Below are 22,947 nucleotides of genomic sequence, written 5' to 3' on the forward strand. Positions count from 1 at the left end.
GAGGCAAGGAAGATTCTCCCCTAGACTAGAGCCTTCGGAAGGAGCACGGCCCTGCTGCACCTTGATTTCAGACTTCTGGCCTCCACAACTGTTTGAACATAAATTTCTGTTGTTTTAAGCCACCAAATTGGTGATCATTTGTTACACGGCAGCTCTAGGAAATTAATGCAACCATGAAACAGCCCAAACTCGGACCTTGCGTTAGCAGCCTCCTGCAGCCCCCAAGAACCTGTGCGTAACTTTGGAACCACTCTGAGGCCATTCCAGTCACTGAGTGGCACTCCCTGCAGGCATGCAGGCCACCTGGGCTACAGATAGATATTTGATTTATTTACTTAGCTCAGTTCAGGAGGACAGGAATGAACCAGCCCTGTTCTCTGTTCCTCCAAGGAGTTCTCAGTTCTGTGAGTTCCAGACAAACTAGCACTCAAAGAAATAAGGGCAGGAAGAGTTCAGGAGACAGGAGAGTCACCTAAATGGCTAAGACTTAAATTAGGCAGCTTCCAAGTGTAGGCGTTTCCAAACTTTTCACCAGAATGGCCATCTTCTGTTAATTTTCCCCCACGGAACACTGTTTCTAAAAACATTGGCTAGGACACTTGGGTGGCTCAGTCGGTTGAGTGTCTGCCTTTGGCTGAGGTCATGATCCTAGGGTTCTGGGATGGAGTCCCACATTGAGCTCCCTGCTCAGCAGGGATCCTGCTTCTCCCTCTGCCTGTTACCTGACTCCCCTCCCCCCCCACCGCTTGTGCTCTTGCTCTCTCTCTCTCTCTGATAAACAAATAAAATCTTAAAAAAAATAAAGACATTGGCTATCAAACCAGTTGTATTTATTCAATAATCACTCATTTACCTCCTTATTTGCTATTATTTGTAAGTATATAATATGCTGGCTAATATGTGTTGATCCACTCACTACACTAAAAGCAAGATCTATAGCAATATATAATCATTCAGGCTTCACACCACCTCTGTGAGGTGGGTACCTTTGTTTTCCTCATTTTACAAAGGAGGAAACAAAAGCAGAGAGAGATTAGATAATTTGCTCAAAGTTGCAGTGCTAGCATTTAGTAGAGCTGGAATCTGGACCTAGGCAGTCTGGCTCCAAAGCAAGCACTCCCCTGGAGACTTGGTGAGAATCTTGGCTTCTGTGCCAATGTGCAATGCTACTAAGGACAAGTGATTTTGCCTCTGTGCACCTCAGTTTCCTCATCTATAAAATGGGAATAATAATAGTGCCTACATTGTAGGGTTGTTGTAGAAATTAGATGAGAGTATGTACTTGGAGTGCTAGGAACAGTGCCTGCCACAAGCACTCAAGAAATGAGCTAGAATTCAACCAGTGACATCAGGCAGCTTCTCTGGGCAGGCCTGGGATGGGAACAATGAAGAGGATGATTCAGTTCTCTAGGTCCTCTGACCCCATGGAGTTCACAATCTCCATATAATGTGCCAGGCCCGGAAATGAATGGCTTAAAGTATAACCCATGGGAAGGCAACCTGACCTGCCTTTCTCATATGTGCTCTAAGGACCACAGGTATAGTAGCTGGAGTTGCTGGTGAAAAATACAGATTCCTGGTATCTGAATCCTTTTAGGGTGCTTCTAGAAATCGGCATTATTCAATACATGAACGTACCGCGTAATTTTTGCTCCACTGAGTCCAGTCTGAGCAGGATTTCCTTGCTACTTTGAGAAATACTGAAAATCATTCCAAGACCCCAATCCATTCATTCCTGCAGTGCCCAGGATAGGAGACCTCAAACAGAAATCTTGCATTTCAGACAAGGGCAGTACCCTCGAAAAAGGGGCGGACATTTGGCCTGAGGGGAAGACATGCAGCCCTCGGCCCATACTCCAGCTTGCAGCACTGAGGCCAGGATCCTGGCGCTGAAGGACAGATGCATGGTTACTTCAAGGTCACTCTGTGACTCAAACGGGCCGCGGCGAGGCTTGAACCCAAGATCCACTGGGTCCTTGCAAACCCACGCTCCGTGGGCGGGGCTCCCAGGGTCGCCTAGGCAACCGGCGTGGGCCACGCCCAAGCCCAGATCCCCCAGGCGGGAGGAGGGAGGGAGAGCACGCTGCCGGACGTCTCGCGGGGCTGAGGCAACTTCCCCCAGCACCTCCCCCCGGCTCCGCCCCGCGGAAGTGCTTGCCGACATTTTCGAATGCTGATTGGTTCTCTCACGAGGGGGCGGAGCCCGCGGTAGCGCGGTGCGTACTTCCGGCTGCCGGGTTGACATGAAGAAGCAGCGGCTGCTAGGGCGGCAGTAGCGGCGGGAGTCGAGGCTTGCAGCGGGACTCAGAGCTGAGAGCGCGGCGCGGCCTAGAGCAGCAGGCGGTGCGGTGGGCCCAGGAGGAGGCGCAGCAGCCGCCCTGGCCCGTCATGGAGATGGAAAAGGAGTTCGAGCAGATCGACAAGGCCGGGAGCTGGGCGGCCATTTACCAGGTGGGGTAGCGCCCCGTAGCGCGGCGGGCCCCTAGCTTAGGCCGCGTGAACCTTCCCCTCAGACCCCCGGGCCCGGTCCTCCCTCTGGGTCTCGCTCTCCGCCTCGGCCCTGCTGCGTGAGGATTCGATCCGACGGCGGCAGAGGCCGGTCTCCTCTCTCTTTGTCCCCCGGGTGGGCCTGCGTCTCTCCGGGGCCTTTCAAACCCCTTTGATCCCCCACCCACCTTATATCCTCCAGCCCGGTGACCCCTCAAGCCTGAAGGCCGCTCATCGGTGGTCTCAGCGCGAATCCCTCGCACCCTGACCCCGCCCCCTTGCTTATCCACTCTTTGTCCCCTGGGGTTAATGGAACACCCCCACTACTTCCTTTTCTAGACTGGACCACCTCAGACTTTCTTCCTTTGTCTCCCTGGGGGAAAGGGTTACTCCCCCCTCCCTCCTTCACATTTCCTTTCCCCTCGTCTTAGTGTGTGTCAAGTCCCAAGGATGACAGTCCTCTTCCCTCTTCCTGTTCATTCATTTAGTGAACATGAATTGGCCTGCCTTTTCCAAGCTGGGCCTGGCGCTGGGAGTAATGTTTGCAGAACAAGACAGACAAGACCCTATTTCTCGCGGAGCTTAGAGTCGAATAGGGCAGTCAAACCCATGAGCAAATCATTTCAGATTGTGACAAATGCTGTGAAGAAAACAAAACACCATAACGGGGTAGAGTCACTGCCTGGAAGGTGGGCCACCTCAAGGGGGATCAGGGAGGATCTGTCAGAGGAAGAGACTTTTGCTCTTCGCTGAATGAGGAGCAGCGGCAAGCCCTGAGATGATCAGGCCAAGGCGCTTTTCAGCCAGAAGACCTGCAATACTCACTCTTCTGGGTCCAAAATATTACCCTTTCAGGCAGGAGACAGGGAAGGTTAACGTTTTTGCCCTCTCTAAAATAGCTTCTTTCCCCAGTGAGCATCTTATCTTTTTTTGTCCTGGCTGAGATAATCGGGTCCTCCCAGTCTTCATATCCTTGTGGGTTACGTGGTTCATAAATAAAAAAGTTAGAAAAGTAGGATTTCTCACCTATCGGCAGCATCAGCTTAACAACACGAAAAGGTCTGCTTTCATAAGCAGCTAAATCCTCTAAAGAAAATACGAGCTTCTGATTAAATGTCATTGCGGGGGTTGTGAGAGGATTAACCAAAACCACACTCGGTATTTTAAATAGGCGATGGACAGAATAGGGAGATTTTTGTTACTTGTGTAACGGGAGAATGCATTTTATTCTGTTTTCAGCTTATAGTCTCAAAAGGCAAATTGTGAGATCCATCAGCTGGTAGTATTAAAGTCTATTTTGAGCTCCACTTAAAAAGGAAAAAAGCTTTAAGCAGTTCTTTGGTATGCTTGACTAACAAAAGCCTTTTTTTGGCAGGCCTGGCTTCATGTGGATTTGCATCAAGCTTATTTGACAGGATTCTTCTTACTAGGACTGTAATGGATATTAACTTCTGATAGACTAATATTTGCAACCACTGTAATCTGTATAAGTATGCTGAATCAATATATGAAATTTGTATTCTGTCTCATCTCTGAGGTCATTGACTGAATTCCACTAGTAACTTGGAGAATGTGTAGACAAATTTTCTGCATCAAATCTAATGCAGTAGAGTCTCAAGTGGCTTTAAATGAAAAAATTGTTGGTTCGAAGTATTGATTAGAATATACCCCATCACAAGTGTAGATGGCTTCTAGGAAGCATTGGGGAAAATCTTTTGTACTGAAACTAAGCTGGCAACAACAAATTCATATTCTAAAAAGTTCTTGGGAAAAAAAAAAAAAAACAGTTCTTGGTTGAATTTTATTTCTTACCGTTTTAGGGCAGAGTGGGAAATCCATCACCCAAGCATTGTTAAAACTGTGTTGCACACGCCACCAGCATGAAGCATGTTGGTTTCCCTCATCGTTCTTAGGTGTATCTACCACATTTGAACACCAGGAGTTAGTCACATTGCAGTGTGTTGAGATTTCCCCAGCTTCTTAGTGGACTGCACATTCCTGGAGGTGGTTTCTTTTTATTTTAGACAATTGTCCACTACAGGCTTTCTCACCTACCGTACAGATATTTTTCTTTTCTAAAGTTGAAATCAGAATCTCCTCTCCTTTTTGAATTTGAAAGTGGCTCTTCATTGGGCAACTGTGGCATTTTTAAAAATGTAGAGTTCAAATGACCTTGAGTCTAAAGTGGCAAATTTCCCAAAGTGCGTGTCAGTTTACCAAAACCATTATTTTTCAAGAATTCAAAGAAATGTGTTCATCGTTGGCAGAAAGTAGAAGTAAAAAAATTAATATTTTATAGCATGTCACAGTGAGGGCAGCCTTCTAACAAAGTCATTTTGAGCTTGTGTAGTCTATTGTGATTAGAAAAATAATGTGTAATTTTGGCTTAAAATTTTGTAAATGAGGCAGTGCAGTTATTTCTCACTATACTTCTTTCCTAACTAAAGCAAACAGATGCAAAAACTTGGAAACAATTGGGAGAGGAACAAAGGGTGAAGTAGACTTTGAATGCCGAGGAATGTGGTGGCTTAGGAAACAAATGTTTCGGGCAAAGATTCTGTGCTATCTCAACCTGATAAAATGAGCATAACTGTGTTTTTAATTGTTAATCGCATAGATACTAATCAGCATTTAGATATATAAACAGTCAGCTTTGATAGCATATGTAGATAGATGGTTTTAAAAATTGTTTTCTGTCATTTAAGCGATTGTGTGCCTATTTTGAAAAGTGGAATAGTGAGCCTGGAGTTTGAGTTGGTCTGACTGTCCAGAAGAGGAAAGAGATCGTAGATACGGGGAAAGGGATTGGTTTTCAGAGCCAGAATGGGAGAGGAGAGGGCCGGAATGAATGAAAATAGCTAATGAGCTGCCCTCCGTTTGTAGCTTCAAGTTTGGGTCAGGTGTTTTGCTGTTTGTCTCATCTCCAGTTCTTTGATTCTCTCTCTGTTCGCTATTTTTCAGTGTGAATGATGTGATTGTTTCAGATAAAGGAGATTGCAACAATAGCTCATGACTTGAAGTCAAGATTTATTCCATGTTAGAGGCAGGCTTTGTAAAGTGGGCCACTCTTCCAATTGACATTTGTTTTTATAGCTGCTTTTATTATGAAATATGATCGAATGCCTGACTGGGTTAAAACCATGTTATAACCATAGTTCACTCAAATTCCTTCCTGCCATATACAGCTTCTATTGTCACAGTCCAAGCAGATGAATATTAAAATGTCCTAGTAATTTTTATATCAATACCATTCTCTTCAGAGAAAAACTGTATTTTGTGCAGAGGAGAAATATCTATACACTATGACTCACTTCACTTAAAAAAAGACAAACGGAAATGACATGGAGAGATTGGGAAGTCCTAGTCATCTTGAGTGACCCATTAGATCTAAATGTTCTTGTGTAGCCCTGGTATGAGTGAACTAAATTTAGGTGTCTGATCACCATTTTGGAAATGGTGGGAAGACCTCTCTAATTGTCTGGACTCAAATTAACTGGGAGCACAAGTAGAAATAGTGGGAGGGGAGGACATTTTGCTATTATTATGTCTTGGCATCCCTGGCATATTTATAGGTATACTTTGGTACTTTTGGAAGTATGTAAACTGTATCAGATGTCTCTCAAAAGCCAGCCAGGGAATCATGGTGATGCTGACGATTTTCAGTTACCAGTTGATCTACCTTTGGGCTCCACAGCCTCCTCACTGTGTTTCATTTTAGCATGAGTGGCTCCCCCAGACCTATAAAAATACCTGGTATTGAATAATGTAATTGAATGTATACTGAATTTCATAATAGAAACACATTTTTTAAAATGCCCTGTAAGGGTTTTTCAGACTATAAACTGCTGAAATAATTGTGCCTTTTCTTTTTCTCCCCCAACCCCCTTCTTGAGTTGTCTACTTTCTGATCTTTATTTTTTTTTAAAAGATTTTATTTATTTATTTGAGAGAGAGAATGAGAGAGAGAGAGAGAGAGCATGAGAGGAGGGAGGGTCAGAGGGAGAAGCAGACTCCCCGCTGAGCAGGGAGCCCGATGTGGGACTTGATCCCGGGACTCCAGGATCATGACCTGAGCCGAAGGCAGTCGCCCAACCAACTGAGCCACCCAGGCGCCCTACTTTCTGATCTTTAGATTGCAGAATCCTTTCGGCAATTTTTGTCCTATGCCATGGTTTTATTAAGCAGGTACTTTTTTGTAAACCTACCCTTTGAGCCTTGCATATTTTGTGCAAGCTGGTATTCCTCCCTAGTGTTTATGTTAATTTGTTCATTTTTGTTACTTTGTCGGTTTGTTCATTTGTCACCAGCCAATACTGACAAATAGGCTGGGCGTGTTTCTTCCTACTGCCCATGTTCTGGGGGGAAAATGGGAAGTCTAGCTGGGTCATTGCTTCCAGGACAGTATAGTTTGGTACCAGTCATTTGACGTGCATGTTTTGAATATCCATGAATGCTGGGGATAGTCCTTGATTCCCTCTATACCACATTTCATTGATTGGCCACCCTGGCATCCTTTCTACCCCTGCAGGGGTCTAGGTTCTCAAATCTTCCTTATGAGACACTTGTCATTTTTAGTTTCACACCACAGAAACGAGGGAAACTGGTAACGAATTAATATGGTCCCTTCACAGCTTCTTCACATCTTCCCCCACCCACCGTGTATATTTTTGACATTATCCCTCGAATAATTGTGTTAAAAAACAGACCTGAGACTGGCACTCTGTTGAACTACTTCTAGTGCCTTTGTAGTATCTGCAAGGTCCAAACTCCTTAGCATGGCAGCCAGGTTCCAGCCATCCCCTCCCATGTACATTCTATTCTAGCCACACTAGAAGGTACAGTGTCCCCCGCACATCATCCTTAGCTTTCACTCTTCTATGTCTTGGCTTAACACTCTGTCCAGGCAGCCTTTCCCACAATCTAGCTTGCGTCTCCCAGCTCGAGTGTGTGCCTCCTCGCCTTGGATTTTGCTCTCTCCTCTGTGTGTGTGTTTCCAGACAGCTTCATACCTATCTCATCTAAAGCCCTGCTCTTAAAGGCACTGTTTCTTTCCATCAGGGCCTGTATCCTCTGGAGTCCAAGCTGTTGAGGTCAGCTTTTCCTTCTTTTCATTCATCTTGGTGTCCTCTGCACCTGGCACAAAGTGCCTAAGAAATGTTGGGATAAAATTGGTTGGCAGGACGCTGCCAGGCCCTGGCAGTGTAAAGACGAACAAGACCTGTTTCCCAACTCCCATTCTAGGTGGGGAGGGAACGGGAGAAACAATTAGATTAGCCTGCATTAGTACTGATAGGAGAGGTCACTCTTGTAGAAAATCACCACATTTTAAGGTATGGCCTACTGAGGCAATCTAATACCACCTGCCCTGGTGGCTTGGAGGAAAGGCTGGACTTCTTACCTACTAGAAGCTGATGCCACCAGTTTGTTTTGTAGGAACTTTACATTTAATTTAATAACAAATTTGTGCTTGGACTGAGATGAACTTAAGAGGAAAATTGGGGGTGCTCTAAGAATTACTGAATTACTCTTCCTCGTCACTCTTGACTTGTTCTCATGTGCCTTCTAAAAGGGCTTTGCATGTGGTTGGTTTGTAAAATATTTCTGATTATGGTTCTCCACAAAGTAAAAACCCTTACAAGTCTGTGATTCCCCGTCCCCCGAAGTATGAATGGTAAAGGCAAATGTTTTTTGGTCTTTATCAGACCACCCTTCGGGCCAGGAGGGTAGTTGAATCTTTTGCTTTTATTTTGGTCCCAGCTCTGTCACTAACGGTGCTAACTTTCTTCTTCAGTCCCTGCCTTTGTAGAAGTGATCCTGGCCTAACTGATCACTGGGTTCACGTCAAGTAATAAAAGTCTTTAATGTACTCACAAAGAGAATTTAACGTTCCCGAGGTCATCCCTGTAAACACTGCAGTGGTTACTCAGTTTTGTAAGGTGTGGGTGTCGGTGAGTACAGTTAGGCTCAAAAATTTATATGAGTTTTGTGAGTATAGTTAATGATTCAAAAGAATTGAGTCTTTTTTTCCCAAGAAGTATTAAACATTTTTAATCAGTATGGTTCATTTGATTTAGTAATGTGGGAAAATGAGTAGCACTGACAGGCAATCTGCTTGCAGTTTTTCTCTAAGTAGCAATTGGGTGGTTTTTCCTGTAAAAGATAGAGGAACTGATTCTTGAGAATTTACGAAAGATTCAACCCCAGCTAGGTACCCGAAGGGTAGCTGCCCTTTATGATGTAATTTTAGAAAGAAACCTACATCTGGTCTAAACTTCATTTGAATAGTATGATAGTTTACACAGCTGCCATGTTTGAGAAGAAAGTACCTAAGTCTCCAGCATTTTAGAAATAATACTTTGTAGAAGTGGACTTCATAGTTCACTGGCTACTGCCCTTTTAGCTAGGCAGTGTGACATAATCACGGGTATCTTACTAACAGTTTATAAATTTTGAATGTCTGAAAACTGGAAACAAGACCATTTCACGTGGAAGATTTTTTTTCTGCTGAAATAAATAGCCAAAGAAAAGTCTAGTCCCCCATATCCATTGATGGAATGTGGTACAAGTCACACTGCAGACGAAATAACGACTATTAATAAATGATTTTTGGTCTTTAAAAAAAAAATGTGACATGATTCAGTTTGCAGTTCTGAATGCTTATGATTCTAGCAAGGCGGTTTGTTTTCCACGTCACCCATTGCTTCCTACTCGGAATCTGGTACCGTGCTGGGAAATTCAGGTTCCTGACTGAGGGGTTACCGCTTGTTGAAGTAAACCTTTGGGCCCAAGTGGACTTGGGTCCTAGGCTTCTTCTCTCTTACTTGCCAAGGCTTCCCAAAGACTGAGTGGGGCATGTTTTCTTTTACAGACAAAGAAGGAAAAACCTCGGCTGTGTTTGTGGCTTTTGTGGGCGAGCGACACCACTGCCAGAGATAAGATGAGCATAGCACAGCTAGGTTTCCAAAACTGTGTTTTTTAAATGTATTAGTTAGTGACCGGAGAAGGAAGAAGTCTTCCTGATCTGTTATTCTCATGAAATGTTTTTCCCCTGACTCTTTCTCGTACCTAATGGGCTTCTTATTGGTGCATCTCTTCCTTTTGAGGAATCTCATTTTAAAATTGCCACACTAAGTTTCACTGAACAGCTTTGCTAGTTTTTATTCTGATGAGTACTGATTACTCAGAAAATTATACACTGTGGTGAATTGCTTACAGGAAAGCGAACATCAAGTAATTATTCCAAACAGTTGGAGTTCTCTTAAGAACAAGAGGTTACTTAAAAATGCCTGTGGATGAAATCACTTCTGAATATAACTTCACTCAAGAGAACAAATAGGCAAGCTGCATTTAATGTAATATGGTAAATCAGCTTTAAATTCCCTTGATGGTTAAACATTTGTCACTGTTATATTTATCTCTTTTAGATTTTGTCCTGCTTCATTATTCAAATAGGGCTAAGTTTGCTTCTGCAAGGGCTAAGGAAAGAAGTGCCTTCACTAGGTCATAAATACTTGTGTGGCTCACTTTTGCAGGGAGAGAAGGTGCCTCTAAGAAGATACTTCGCGGTCTTCTTTGGGGGGGAGGGTATTTTGCTTTGTGTTTCTCTGTTGTTGTTTTGCTTTGTTTTTCCTCTGATTGGGACTGTATTTTACAGCGTCTTAGAGTCAGGAGCATCTAGGAGCGTCGCCGTTATTGTTCTCCACAACCTGGATACCACCTCCCCGTTGCCAGGGTCTTTGGGTCATCCTCCTCCGGGGTGGGGTGAAGTGGTGCAGTGGAATGGTGCAAGGTCAGGAAGTTGCATTAAGCTGCATCAGGTTTACAGGCTCAAAGCTACATTTCTGGAGCAGTCCCCCGTGCACCCGGTGATTTAGCTACGCTAGGGTAGCTGGTCATGTCTTTTGAACAGTCCTTGAGAAGCCACATCCCTGTGATATAACGGATCCTTTATGTACCCATGATGGTACCATTTCTATCGAAGTATATTAAATATTCCTTCACATTCCCACTAACAGTTTTTCTTAGCATACCCTGCAAATACTAGTGTCGTAAGCGGTATTTGATTTCATCTGTTCTTGCCACAGCACCCAGGTCTGCTGCTTTCCCTTATTTTTCTGCCTGCTAGGAAGAATGCTTCTGAGCGTTCGAGTAAGGACAGTATTGAGCGCACAGAGGTTGTTGGCAGGTTCTACCACACCTTTCCTTAACCACTTGTTTCTGTCTTTTGTGAGCTTGTGTTCTTTCCAGAAAACTTAACCAAAACATATTCATCATGCAGAGAGAATCACTGTAAAAGTTTAACAAACCTAGTTGTTTTTTTGTTGTGTTTTTTTTTCTTAATGAACATGTATTTGTCAGCTGAGCTTCCTTTTGCAACTTGCTCCACTACTTGATGACCAGAAACTTTTGTGTTTCCCAACAGACTTTGTTTGTTGGAAGATGTTGTTTTTGAAAGTAGGAAATAAATGGTTTTAGGAGATGGAGGCAAGCTTTGGGTTGAAGTAGGAGTCTAGTGTGTCCCTACTTCTTGGTGCGAAGTGCAGCTGGAGATGGGTGTGGTCCGTCCTCTAAAATTTCCTATCTTCAGTTTGAGGAGGTGGTTACCATTCTAACCACTTAAGAACTGCACGGTACATGCTGTTTTATTTACAGGGCAAAACTTAGCTCTAAATGTTCCCCTCCTACTTGTCTTCAAATTAATAAATGTCATTTTTGGGGAATGTTTACATGTCAGGTCTGTTTTAGAAGGAAGAAAGGATACAGCTGAAGTTAAAGGCACAAATGGGCATCACACCCTTAGTTTTGTAAATGCCTTCCTTTAATGTTGATTTTTGTAGGTTGATCATAAGGAAGTGATAAGTATGTTAGGTTATTTGTGGTTTGAGCTAATTTTAGTCTCCTGTTCACAGCTTGCTTTATATCCTTTGACATTAAAACATGCTTTCTAGAAAGACAGATTTTGAATGTAGGACACAATCTATATTCTCCAGTGGCCTGCATTTCACAAAATACTTTCTCAGTACTTTGGAAGTTGGACAGTTTGAAGCATAGTAACATTCTTTTAAATCATTAATTCCTTTGCTTAGCGACATCTCTACTTTTCCAGTGAGTGAATTAGATTCTTTCATAGAGGTTTGGAACTCTTGCTCCAAGCTGGTGGCTAAAAGGGCACAGTTAATATTAGAGGATTTTTAAAAGAGCATGATTGACCCTGAGATGTACTACTGAAGCGAGGCTTTGGTTGGCTGTGTATCAGAAACCTTCCCCACCCTGTGTCCTCGGTCGATAGGGCCTTTTGCTCCCAAAGGCTGGGCCTTAAATCTGTCCCCAGTGCTGATTAAGTTCACATAGGACAATTGTGTTTCCAAGCTTTAGTCCCAGGCTGCCCTGCTACCACCCTTAACCAACCACCCTGAACAGACCTCTCCCCAGGGATTTGTGAGGTAATGGAAAAAGACGGCTGGGTTTGGGCTCTAGGTTGGCCTTCGACTGTTGTGGGACCTTGAAAGAGTTACATGCAGGATGTGTAAAATGTGATTAGACGAGATCGCCTTACAGCATGACCCAAAGCTAACATTCTACAACTGCAGAGTCGCACAAGGAGCCAGGAGAATGGGGCAGCTTTTCTGGAAAACTTGGGGCTTCGTGTCCTACTCTTGCTGGATTTGGTAGCTTTATATGTTATGCGATTCCCCCTTATCTAAAAGTGAGATGGATCTTTACTCAACTTAAAACTTTAAAAATCCGTTATTATGTCCTTAAAAATAATTACAATGCCCAGTGAGAGTGTAAATCAGTTTTTATAAAGTTACTGCGTACCATATTGATGAATGTCGTTTCCTTAGAAACTTTTCTTAGAAATCCTTTTTATGTCTAAAAAGGATTACTGGCTTTTGTAATTGGACTAGTACCTCCCATTCAAGGGAGAAATGCACAATCTGATCCATGTTCTACCCTCATTCGTAATAGAACCCTTTAAACAGCTAACATTTATTGAGTTCTGTTTCTGTGCTCCAGGCACTGCAAAGGGCTTTACATGCACTACTGTGTATTATGCATCATAAGTTGGTCTTTAATAAGCAGGAAATGTTTTAGGAGGACAATTAGGTGTCAGAGCCTTGGTGTTCTTCTCTGCTTGAGATCTCCTGTGTCATGAATCCAACTTGACAGCAGCATTGTGGCCATGCTCACACCGGTGCACGGCTGCAGAGGGAGACAAGAATTGTGCGAAGTCTCCTGATTTATTAGGACATGGAGAGTTTGTAGATTGAGACCTTTACCCAGTTTTCTGTCATCTACCCAAGAGGTCAAACTGGCCACCCGCAGACCTATTTTGCCGGGTCCGCACAGTGTTTTTGTTTGTTTGTTTTTGTTTGTTTGTTTTTTAAGAAGAGTTTAAATTTTTGTCATTGTTTCTGAATCAGGAGAAGTCACATACAAATCTGGATTTCTGGTCTTCTCTTGAGAAAAGTCTGAGGACTATCCTGTCTGAGCCTACCTTGGCAATGGTCTGCTGGGCTGAGGGGCACCACTCCTGCCGGATGGACACGTGTGTGTTCTTCAGTTTAGCACAGCTCCACAGCGGGTCACGCTACCCTCCCTTACACGAACCACCCAGCCCTTGGATGCTCTTGAGTTTGCAGCTTCTAGTCCAAGTTGGGTTTTTTTTTCCTTGGCATTTGATACTAGTATTAGAATTAAGATGATTTAAAAAAGATGTTTAGCCTTGCTAAGTAGCTGGTATACTGTCATTAGGGAAGATCAAAGCAAGGGAAGACTAGCCAGAGATAAAGTTTGGTGGCTAGTGTGAAAATGCCTAGGAGAATGCCCTTGACATTAAAATCCAGGATGAAATCTTGAACCAGGTGCCTCTTCCTGCCCTTCCCCCTTTCCCTCTTCATCTTTAGCCCCCTTCTGCTATTTTGAGGAAGTTGGAAGCTGCCACCATTTTTTTCCACCATGGGCGCCTGAATGTAAGTGTATTTTTGTCCCATGTTCAGCTATTTCCACGAACTATTTTTGATGACCAACATGGAAATTAAATTGGGACTTGATAAAAAGAATATGCTTGCATTGAGAAGCCAAAGAAGTAGTGTTTTAATGACTCGTTTTGTGACTTGGTTAGGGATGATACTATTTGTCATGTGTGTCTGAACTCATGATTAGATGGCTTCTTTACCTTACTCTGTCAAGGAATGAAATAAATGGTAGCCATGATACAAGTAAAATAAATAGGTTATAAAGAGTGTGTGTTGTTAAGGTCTCTATCCCTGTTCAGGAGCAGAAGGACATGTTATATTGTAGGTCATTCTTTTTTCTTTGATCCTTCTTGCATCTATTATCCCATAGAGGTATGTTGTATATGACAAATTAGAACAAACAATAGACAGGGAAGATTCTTTACCATTATTAGTCATGTCATCAAGGTCTTTGTTCTAAGTTTTGTACTTTTCCCCCCAAAGCTGAATCCCAAAAGGGGATCCCAAAACCAGCTCAGTGTTTTAGTACCCCTAAATCGTGACGGGATGACATTAGCCATTTTATACTTTTTTTGTATATGTGAAATGAAAATCAACCTAAAGACCCAATCTCTCCATGAAGCTTTTCATCCACCCTCATTTCCTCTCTGTTCTAAAGTGTAAGCTTCTTGCAGCCAGAGTCCATTCATTCAGTCACTCAACAAATACATGAACAGCTCCTGGGTGCTAGGGCCTCACTAGACAGTGAGGATAAGTGGCGAACAAGACACACTTGGTCCTCACCCTTAGAAGCTTCATAGTCCAGCCAGCAAAGGGGCTGAATGGAGACAGTCCCAGTTCAGAGTGGTAAGAACTGTCGCAGGCCTGGGCCCAGGGCATACTCAGAAGTAATTAATTGGCATTGAGAGCAGGAAAAACAGATGGAGGAGCTGTCAGGTAAGGATAGCCTATAAAAGTAATGTCTAAGTGGAGATCCCAAGAGCAAGCAGCCGTGAGCCCCGTATGTTCTCCAGACCCCTAATCTGGGCATGCTCCTCCTTGCCCTTTATATTAAGTGTGACATTACCTGTGTTTGAAAGCATGGGAACATACTTAACTCTCTTTCTCTTCAGTTTTAACCCTTCTTCCATCCGTAGCACACAATTCAAGTGCATTGTGTACCCTCCCATACATAGTTTCTTTCTCCCTTCTTTTCTGTTTCCTGTGCCATTACGTCTTACCTTGACTGCACTAATGGCCTTGGAACCCTTCTAATAGGATGGCATAGTGGAGGTTACATCATGGCATTGACTGCATGCCCCCATGCAGTGGGGTCATCTGTGTAGATGTCTTCAGGAGGAGGTTTGTGTGCCATCAGCTTACAGCCCGAGAGCGCCAACAGCGTGCTGCACTTAGTAGGCAAGTAAATGCAGTATTCACTGCAATGGTTGGTAACTTTGGTATAAAGAGTTTATGCAGATCCTCTTCAGTCCGTACAACTAACAGAATTATTATATATTTTAATAGGCCAAATACTTTAAGTATAAGCCTGACTCGCTAAGAGTAAATTGAAAATAGGTGGTTAGACCCCTGATTTGCAGCTGACACTATGAGAATGAAGGTCTCAATTATTCATTGTGAATTTTAAAGGATATTTTTAATGATGTTGGCTGACTTTTCCCATTATGTGGTCTGTTTATTAGCAGTTTTTGGTACACAGATGGCTTTGAGTGATTATTTCAAGTCAAGTACCTTATAAAATAACTTAAATTTGCTGATAATTATCCTACTTTTAAATGGCTTAGTAATAGGCTTTAACTTTTAGGCATTTAAACGCTTTGGATATGATTACAAATTCTGAGACTACGATTGCTTAAGTTTAGACACAAACACGTTCATCTGAGAAATTCTGAGGGATTTACTGGTTACTGCCTGTTTCTCATTCACATGCTTACTGTGCCTTCCTTGCTGTACAGAAGGGGTCAAAATTGGTATCTGCAGACCTTCTTCCCTTTTCCCTTCTTCTGATTCTAGCTGTGAAGTTTACGTGCAGAAGTTGTCCTGCATGTGATAAAAAATAGTCATTGATTACTAATTAAATATTTGAAAAGGAGAGTTTTCTTTACCAATAGATGACTAAGAAAAAAAGACATTTTGACTATTTCTCCTTTAATGGTGAGCGGGTTGATTAAGCATGCGCGTGCGCGCCCATGTGTGCGTGTGTGTGTGTGTGTGTGTGTGTGTGTGTGTGTTCTGGTTTTATTTTGAAATCGTATCCATGTCTGTAGAACATAGCAGAAGTAGATGTGCGGAGTAGAAAAAGAATAGTTCACAAGCCTGTCAACAGCATCACTAAAACATAGCCATTAAATGGCCAAAATATTGCAGGGAGTGGCAGGGTAAGTACCATTTTTAAGGTGAAAGTGAATAAGAAATAATTATAAAAAGGCATTCTTTATAGAAGTCCAGACTCTGGATAAGACCCCTGGTTCATTGATTTGCTAAGGAAAGTGAAAACACTTGGGGTTGGAGGGGAGATGTAGGGAGTGTGTGTATCTTAATCCTAGGAGTCAGTCAAGCTTTCCTCCTAGTCAATACATTGCCATACTGGGGAAGTGTTTAATTACTTGCGCCGCCCCCCCCCTGCCCCGGCATCCCTGCCTCCTCCTCTTCATTTACCGGACTCACAACAGGGTCTTCTGTTCCAAGGCTGCTGTCGCCCCTGGGCCATGTCAGTGTTCATTTGGGCAGGCCGCCCAGCATCCCCACCTCATCCCTGGAAATTGCATGCCCCTCTCTTTTTGCTACCTCCCTCCCATAGGCAAGCCTTGGTCCTTGCGATCTTCTCTCCCTTAGACATCTCAGACTCAGATCCTGTGCTCTGCAATCACAGCCTCCTGTGCTTCCACACTCCCCTCACTCAGTTACTTCCCCATCTCTGGGTTTTCTCCTCATTCAGATTTCCGGCTGCTCCTTTCCCAGCCCCAGGTCCTCTCTCCCCTTCTTACACAGTGGTCATGACTCTTGAAATGCTGTCTCGCCAACATTCCTAGCCCTTTTGCCCATCTGCCTGCTATCGGCTTACGTGACCAGCTCTAGCCCTGGACCAGCCTTTCTCTCCCTGCGCCCAGGCCCCTAAGTGCTAAGGGGAGAAGATCTTCTAAGTGGAGAGAATCTCCCAGTCTTGCAGGGTGAGCCACTAGAAATCCAGTCTTCAGCCTAGATCTGTCTGCCCCCAACCCCTGGCTGTCAGATCTGAAACTCAGCTGCCATCCTTCCTACCTCATTTCTCTTCACAAGAAGGGACCCTTCGTTCCTGTCTGGGGCAACCCTTAGGTCTGTGCTCTTGACCCCTGCCTCTCTCACCTGTTCAAGGCATCTTGCCCTAACAGGTTAGTGACCCTGTAGGCATGTGTCCTTCACCCTCCCTCTCTATTGTCATCTTACTTGGACCGGTAAACCATTCTCAGGCTTCCTCCAGCTGTGACTGTCCGTCCAGCCACTGTTCTTTAGTTTCCTTCTCCAGTTGAAGTGTTTGAAATAAATAGGTCACGGTGTCCATTGTTCACCTTCCAGTCACTTTGGCTCAGGGAAGTTAGGCTCCACCCTACCAAGCCACTAAAATAATTCTTGAGAAGGTCACTATTAGCTTCCTTGTTGCTAATCCAACGGATTCTTTGCATCCTTATCATAGTACCGTTTAACATGGCTGACCTCTGTTTGCTGCTTCAATTTTCTCTAACCCCTATTTCTTTAACTGGCTCTTTTTTCCTTTTTCTTTCTTTTTATAGCTTCTGTTTCTCTAGCTAGTCCTCGGTCTCCCTCTTGGGCTTCTTCTCTGATCCTCTACTGGGGAAGTTCCTCAGGGGTCTGCCCACACTGCCCCTTTTCATCTGACTCTTTGTTTCTTCCGGGGCTGTCTCAGTTATTCGCTCAGGAAGTAGTAATGGCCCTTGAATTCAGAGCATGCACGTACACATTCTTGCGCTCTGGTGTGGCTTTCAAAACACTTTTAGTTCCTGAAATGGTAATGCTCTCTGTCTCTCACAGAGCCTTTACATGTATTTTTTCCTCTGCCTAGAACGTTCTACCTTGCTAATTCTAGTTCTTCCTTTCAGTCACATCTTAGGCATCCTCTTTTAGGAGGCTTTCTCTGATTTCCCCTTTCCCCAGATCCAAGTTAGGTACCTCTTATAGGTCTTCCCATGACCCCCATATTTCCCTTTTCATAGCATGTTGTGTGGTTGCACTGTAATCATATCTACTGTTCTTTAATTGCCTGTTTACCAGCCAATTTCCAAGTCATCTGTCAAGTCTTAAAAGAGTCAAGACTGCTTTTGTCTTAGTCATTTGTATCTCTTAGTACCCATTTATAGTACCTGGCAGATAAACAGTGCCCAATAAGTCATTCCTGAATGAATAGATGAGCTGTGCTATTTAGAATGTTCATGAATTGGGGTGCCTAGGTGGCTTAGTTGGTTAAGGGTCTGGCTCTTGACTTGGGCTCAGGGCATGATCTCAGGGTTGTGAGATCGAGTCCCGTGTCGAGCTTCACGCTCACGGGGGAGTCTGCTTGCGATTCTCTCTCTCCCTCCCCCTTAGCCTCCCCCCCCAAAAAAAAGGTTCATGAACTGCTTGATAGGGAAGCATTGAGTTTATAGTATTGTGGAAACCATGTGTTACTGACCCACCATCGATTTAGCACACACTTTGTTTTCTCTGTATGTTTTATATTAATTTTCTGTCTGACATACCCTTCCTCCCCCGGTAAGATTAGAAACCCCTTCTGAGGGACAACCATGTATAATTCTGGGTGTCTCCCTCAGAGTGCCTTGTATGTCCTCGGATTTAATTTCATTGGGGGGCCTACACCCAGATATGTTTATGCATATATATACATACATGTGTGTATATGCACACACACATACACACATATACACACATGTGTATATATGCATATATATACACATATACACACATGTGTATATATGCATATATATACACATATACACATACGACACTTAGTGGAACAAAGTCTCATCTGTTATCTGTCCTTGTCTTCCTCAGCTCGCCCGGTCTCTGTGCCATGCACAGACCATGCCAATCTGGAGGGGCAATTTCCCTGTGGCTTATTAGCTGTTGTGTTCCAGCATGCTGGCCAAGTATGAGAGACAGCCGTGGTATGAAAGTCTCCCTCGCTCAAACTTCATAGGCTTGGTAGCTGGGACTGACCAATGCTGACAGGAAATAGAGGCATTTATTAGAAACCAGAGAGTTGTCAACTTGCAGGAAGCAAAGCTCTTGTTAGCATATGATTTTGTGGTTGGTTTGGTGCAACTCTGTAAAAGTAAAGAACTAGGCAAGAATGGGGGCTGTGTGCTTGGGTCTCTAAAGTTAGATCCTTTTTCCTAAGTAAATTGCCTTTAGAGTTTCACTTGTTTGGAATTTCCTGAGATTTGGATCTTGCCAGAAAGTTCCGAGCAAAAAAAATTCTGGGCAGGTGAAGCATTTGCATCTGAAACGAAGTCACTATTTTTGTCTTTCACTTTTTTCTTAACATATTATCCCTGGTTCAGCCCTGAAGATTATTCTATTATTTGTGGATCTTAACCTTTCCCTCTTCTGGATCTTATGAAATAAGCGGTATTATTTGAATGGAGAAGAGGAGGAGAGGAATAAAAATAAATGTGAAAGTCTTGTTTCTTGCCTGGGCAAGCTCGGCTTTATAGCTTGGAGCGGAATGACACATCTAGTTTGGTGAAGAAGGGATACTTAGGGTTGCTTTGGCTTCTTACTTTATTTGATTTTTTTTTTTTTTTAGGGTTTTCTTTTAAACTGGAATTTTTATGTGAATGTAATCAAATTTAGAATAGAAGCACTTTTATAATTTGCAGAGCACTTTTTGCAGAGCACCTATTTTAAAACTGTCATTATGGTGAACGACTTGGGGCGAGGATTGTTCTTCAAGTGAACTGAGACCCAACACCCGCCCCCCCCCCCCCCCGCCCCCGGCGTGATTAAATGGTCATAGAGCAGACCTCTGACCCGAAGGGAATCCTGCTCTTCCTGGTCCAGCGGCCTTTCCGCCACATCCTCCAGATGTGTGACTTTCCTGGAGCCCCAGGATTGCCTTTCATCAGAGTAACTGAGTCTGAAATGGAATAGAGATTTCCTATTAGATTATAGCACTTGCCTGCCTTCATTCTGCTTATGTCAATTAGAGCAGCAGATCTGAATCCTCCATGTTAAGTTACTGAGTTTGTTTGTTTTTAAGTAATCTCCACACCCAGCATGGGGCTTGACCCTGAGATCAAGAGTCCCATGCTCTACCGACTGAGCCAGCCATTTGCCCCTATTTACCGAGATTTTTTAAACCTAAAAATGCCTGCAAACAAGGTTGAAGGGTCAGGGGTAGAACAGTTAAGAACAGAGTAGAAACAGCTTTAAAGACAGGGTTGTTGGTAGGAGTCTTATAAAATGTGTAGAAGATTGTGTGGGAAGCAATAAGCATTTGTGTTCCAGTGTGTTGGGTTTAAGCATACTTATTCAGTCCCCATGTTGCAGTCTGTGTGTCACTGGGTCCCCACCCACAATCGTACTCTTTGTCTTATTTCCCCCCTTCTTTGCTTCCCCTCCTCACCGCACCCCCACCCCCGCCATGGCTACCACAACCACCACTAGCAATTACCGACATGTTGGATCTTGAGGCCGCTTCCCTATAAGGATACAGGGCATGTGGTGTTGGCTATAAACATGGTAACCAAACTCTGTGGGTTTGCTCCTGTGTACCTCGTGACGTTTGACTGCCTGCGAACTAGCAATAAACTGCCTCTTGTGTCTGATGCATCTGTTGTTGCTCGCTGCCTCTGCATTGAGGGTGCATTGAGGAGGATGGATGGTAGAAGCAAGCACAGGCTCAAGCATGCTGGGAGGGGTGTTAATAAACAGCTGGCAGACTTTAACGACAATACGTCTATGGGCCAGAACAGGGTCTGTTTGTGGCAAAATTTTGTGTTCATGAGTTTTGCTTTTTGTTTTTTTAATATCCCCATATAGTCCTTTTTAAATCGACAGGCCTGGATAAAAGCCATAGCCAGTCTTCTGTTTCATGGAGGACCTCAACATTTATTATCATCCAGAGCATCCCCTTAAATCCTATTTGGATCAGTTCACAAAAACTATGTTCAGATGGATGTTTCTGTCTGGCATAGAGTCAAAATGGTAACCAGGCATGAAAGTACAGACAGTCCCTAATACACAAATGTGTCTGCTTCAAAAGTTTGAAAGTTGGTTGTCTGGCACTTTGAACATAGTTTTCTATAGAATCAGTGTTATAAATAGTGATTAAGTTCCAAGCTCACCCATGGAACCTTTTTAATCAGTACACCTGAAATACTCCTATTAATACGATAGGTACTGTCCCCCTAGAATTAGTGTATGTGATAATGATTAGTGTTACACAGTAATAGTGATTTTACAAATAAGAACCATTCCGGATTCCATCTAGGGGGTAATATGTATGTGTGTGTATGTGGGGAGGGCGGGTATGGGTATGGATTAATATCTCCCCTTCCCATGCGACACTGGCGCTCAACGTGATTTTGCTCCTGCTTCCATGTAAGTATGGAGTCCTGTGGATTTTGGAGGCAGGCTGGATTCAGGGATGCAGGGGATAGATAAAGAGCTGAGAGGAACACGGTTAGGCCAGAGTTTCTGGGGCTGGAGAGCAATGACAGCTTCTAGGGACTCTTCTTAAGCCTGGCTCTCTCTTCCTTACCCCCTTTTTGCTTTCCTCTGGGATCCCCAGGCATTGGCCTGTTTTTTCCTTGGTTGCCATTTTGTTGCTTCTGAACAGGGGCTTTGCCTCTGGTCTATAACCAAATACCCTGTCCGTCTCCTGCTTTTGGAAGAAATGTATAGTCTTTTTGAGGTTTTCTAAATTAAATGTTGCGGCAGAGTTATCACATGTTATTTTTGCTGTGAGAAATTATGGAATCCCGGATGACTAAACTTTATAAACCAAATGAATTTCAATCTTCTCCTCTATTGTATATCCCATTGCAGAAAATAACAGCTTTTATAATTAACATCGCCTCCCTTGGTTGCAGTTCTGATTTCTGATTCGTTTTCAGAGAAGACCTTTCCATGACAGTCCGTGACATGATATGGTGCACTTCCTAGTTACCCCCTCTAAAACTGTCCGCTGCAGTATTTCAGAGACCAAGATGTCTTCTGCCAGGAGACAGGCTAAACTTTAGGGTAGGTCTTGACTGTGGTCTCTTATGGCCTGACTCCTGTTTCACATGGTACAAAGACAGTCTGTCTTTTTGGGCAAGGACTGGCAGCACCAGGCAGTCTAGCAGACGGGACCTGGGAGGGCTGAATGGCGCAGCAGGGCCTGGCCCTGGCAGTGTTGGGGGAAAGCGTCTGCTCCAGGCCTCTCCTCTCCTGCAGATACTACATCCCTCTCCCCGAACACACAGTTCAACCTGTACCTCATTTTTGTCCTCCACCAAACACTACCAGAATGCTCGGACATTGGGCTGTTAGCTGATGGAGAGAGGAGGCCTGAGCGTTCATTCCTCTTTCAGCAGCTCACACTTTTAAACTGGTTGGTGGAGACTGCAGAGCTGGAGCTTCTCTGCTTATTCATACCCAGCTTTTTGTCTCTGACTTGATGGATTTCCCTTCCGAGCAGAAAGGGACACCATGCAATGCACACCCGGAAAGGAGGGTTTGATGTACTGCTTCGGAAAGGTTCCGTCTGGCATCACTGTAATCAAGAAGATGGGTCAGGTGGAGCTGAAGGAGGAACGTGGCGGCTCCCCAGAACTACAGATTGTTCCACAAGTACATTCTGGCATAGTGTGATGGAAGTTTCTGGTGTTTTTTTCCCCTTAATCATGGGCACATGAAGCTGTCACAGTGGGTCTTGCTTTTTAGCAAGTCTTATCCAAATGAGACTTTAGATTTTTCTCTCTGTAATTTACTAGCATTTCGTCTGAAAAATGTGTAATTTGCCAGAAAATTATTCAAGCGCTTGTCTTTTTTTTTTTTAACCTGTGCAAATATGCTGCATTCTTTTAAAATGGGATCAGCAGTGGGCTACCCAAAAGATTTTAGATCTTTTCTAATACATTCTTTTTATATTAAATAGGTTTCTGTAGATTTTCGCATGCTTTTTGAGGATGTGTTTTGTGATGTAGACCACTGCTTTATCTTGTCTTGTAAGCTTGATTTTTTTTTAACCACTAAGAATTATTTTTTTTCTGCTTTGAGAAATCCATTGGGTGATTATAAAATCAGTGGATACTTACATTTACAAATCTATCCTTAGTGGCACTAACTCAAAAACCTAATCTTCAATTCTCTGATTACTTTTACATCCAACTGATGGCCAAGTCCTCCACCTTCATTCTTGGATGTATGTCTGAACTGCTTCCCTTTCCTCCTGATCTCCTCCCGTGATGGCACCCAGGCCCTCCTGGTCTCTGGCCTTTTA

At 43.6% G+C, this 22,947-nt stretch overlaps 1 protein-coding gene across 8 annotated transcripts in view; it reads left to right on the top strand.

The window, feature by feature from the left end:
* The first annotated feature begins 2,214 nt into the window (after positions 1–2,214).
* The window catches only part of PTPN1 (protein tyrosine phosphatase non-receptor type 1), a 62,973-nt gene continuing 42,240 nt past the window's right edge, over positions 2,215–22,947 (top strand). For 2 of the 8 annotated variants that reach the window (XM_027621222.2, XM_027621218.2), the window contains exon 1: positions 2,215–2,451. In XM_027621222.2, the coding sequence (XP_027477023.1) occupies positions 2,389–2,451 (63 nt within the window). In that variant the 5' untranslated portion in view covers positions 2,215–2,388. The remainder of the gene's footprint in view (positions 2,452–22,947) is intronic. The other 6 variants (XM_027621217.2, XM_027621219.2, XM_027621216.2 and 3 more) reach the window with 5 other exon arrangements.

Source organism: Zalophus californianus, chromosome 8 (assembly GCF_009762305.2).
Source record: "Zalophus californianus isolate mZalCal1 chromosome 8, mZalCal1.pri.v2, whole genome shotgun sequence".
Lineage (NCBI taxonomy): Eukaryota > Metazoa > Chordata > Mammalia > Carnivora > Otariidae > Zalophus > Zalophus californianus.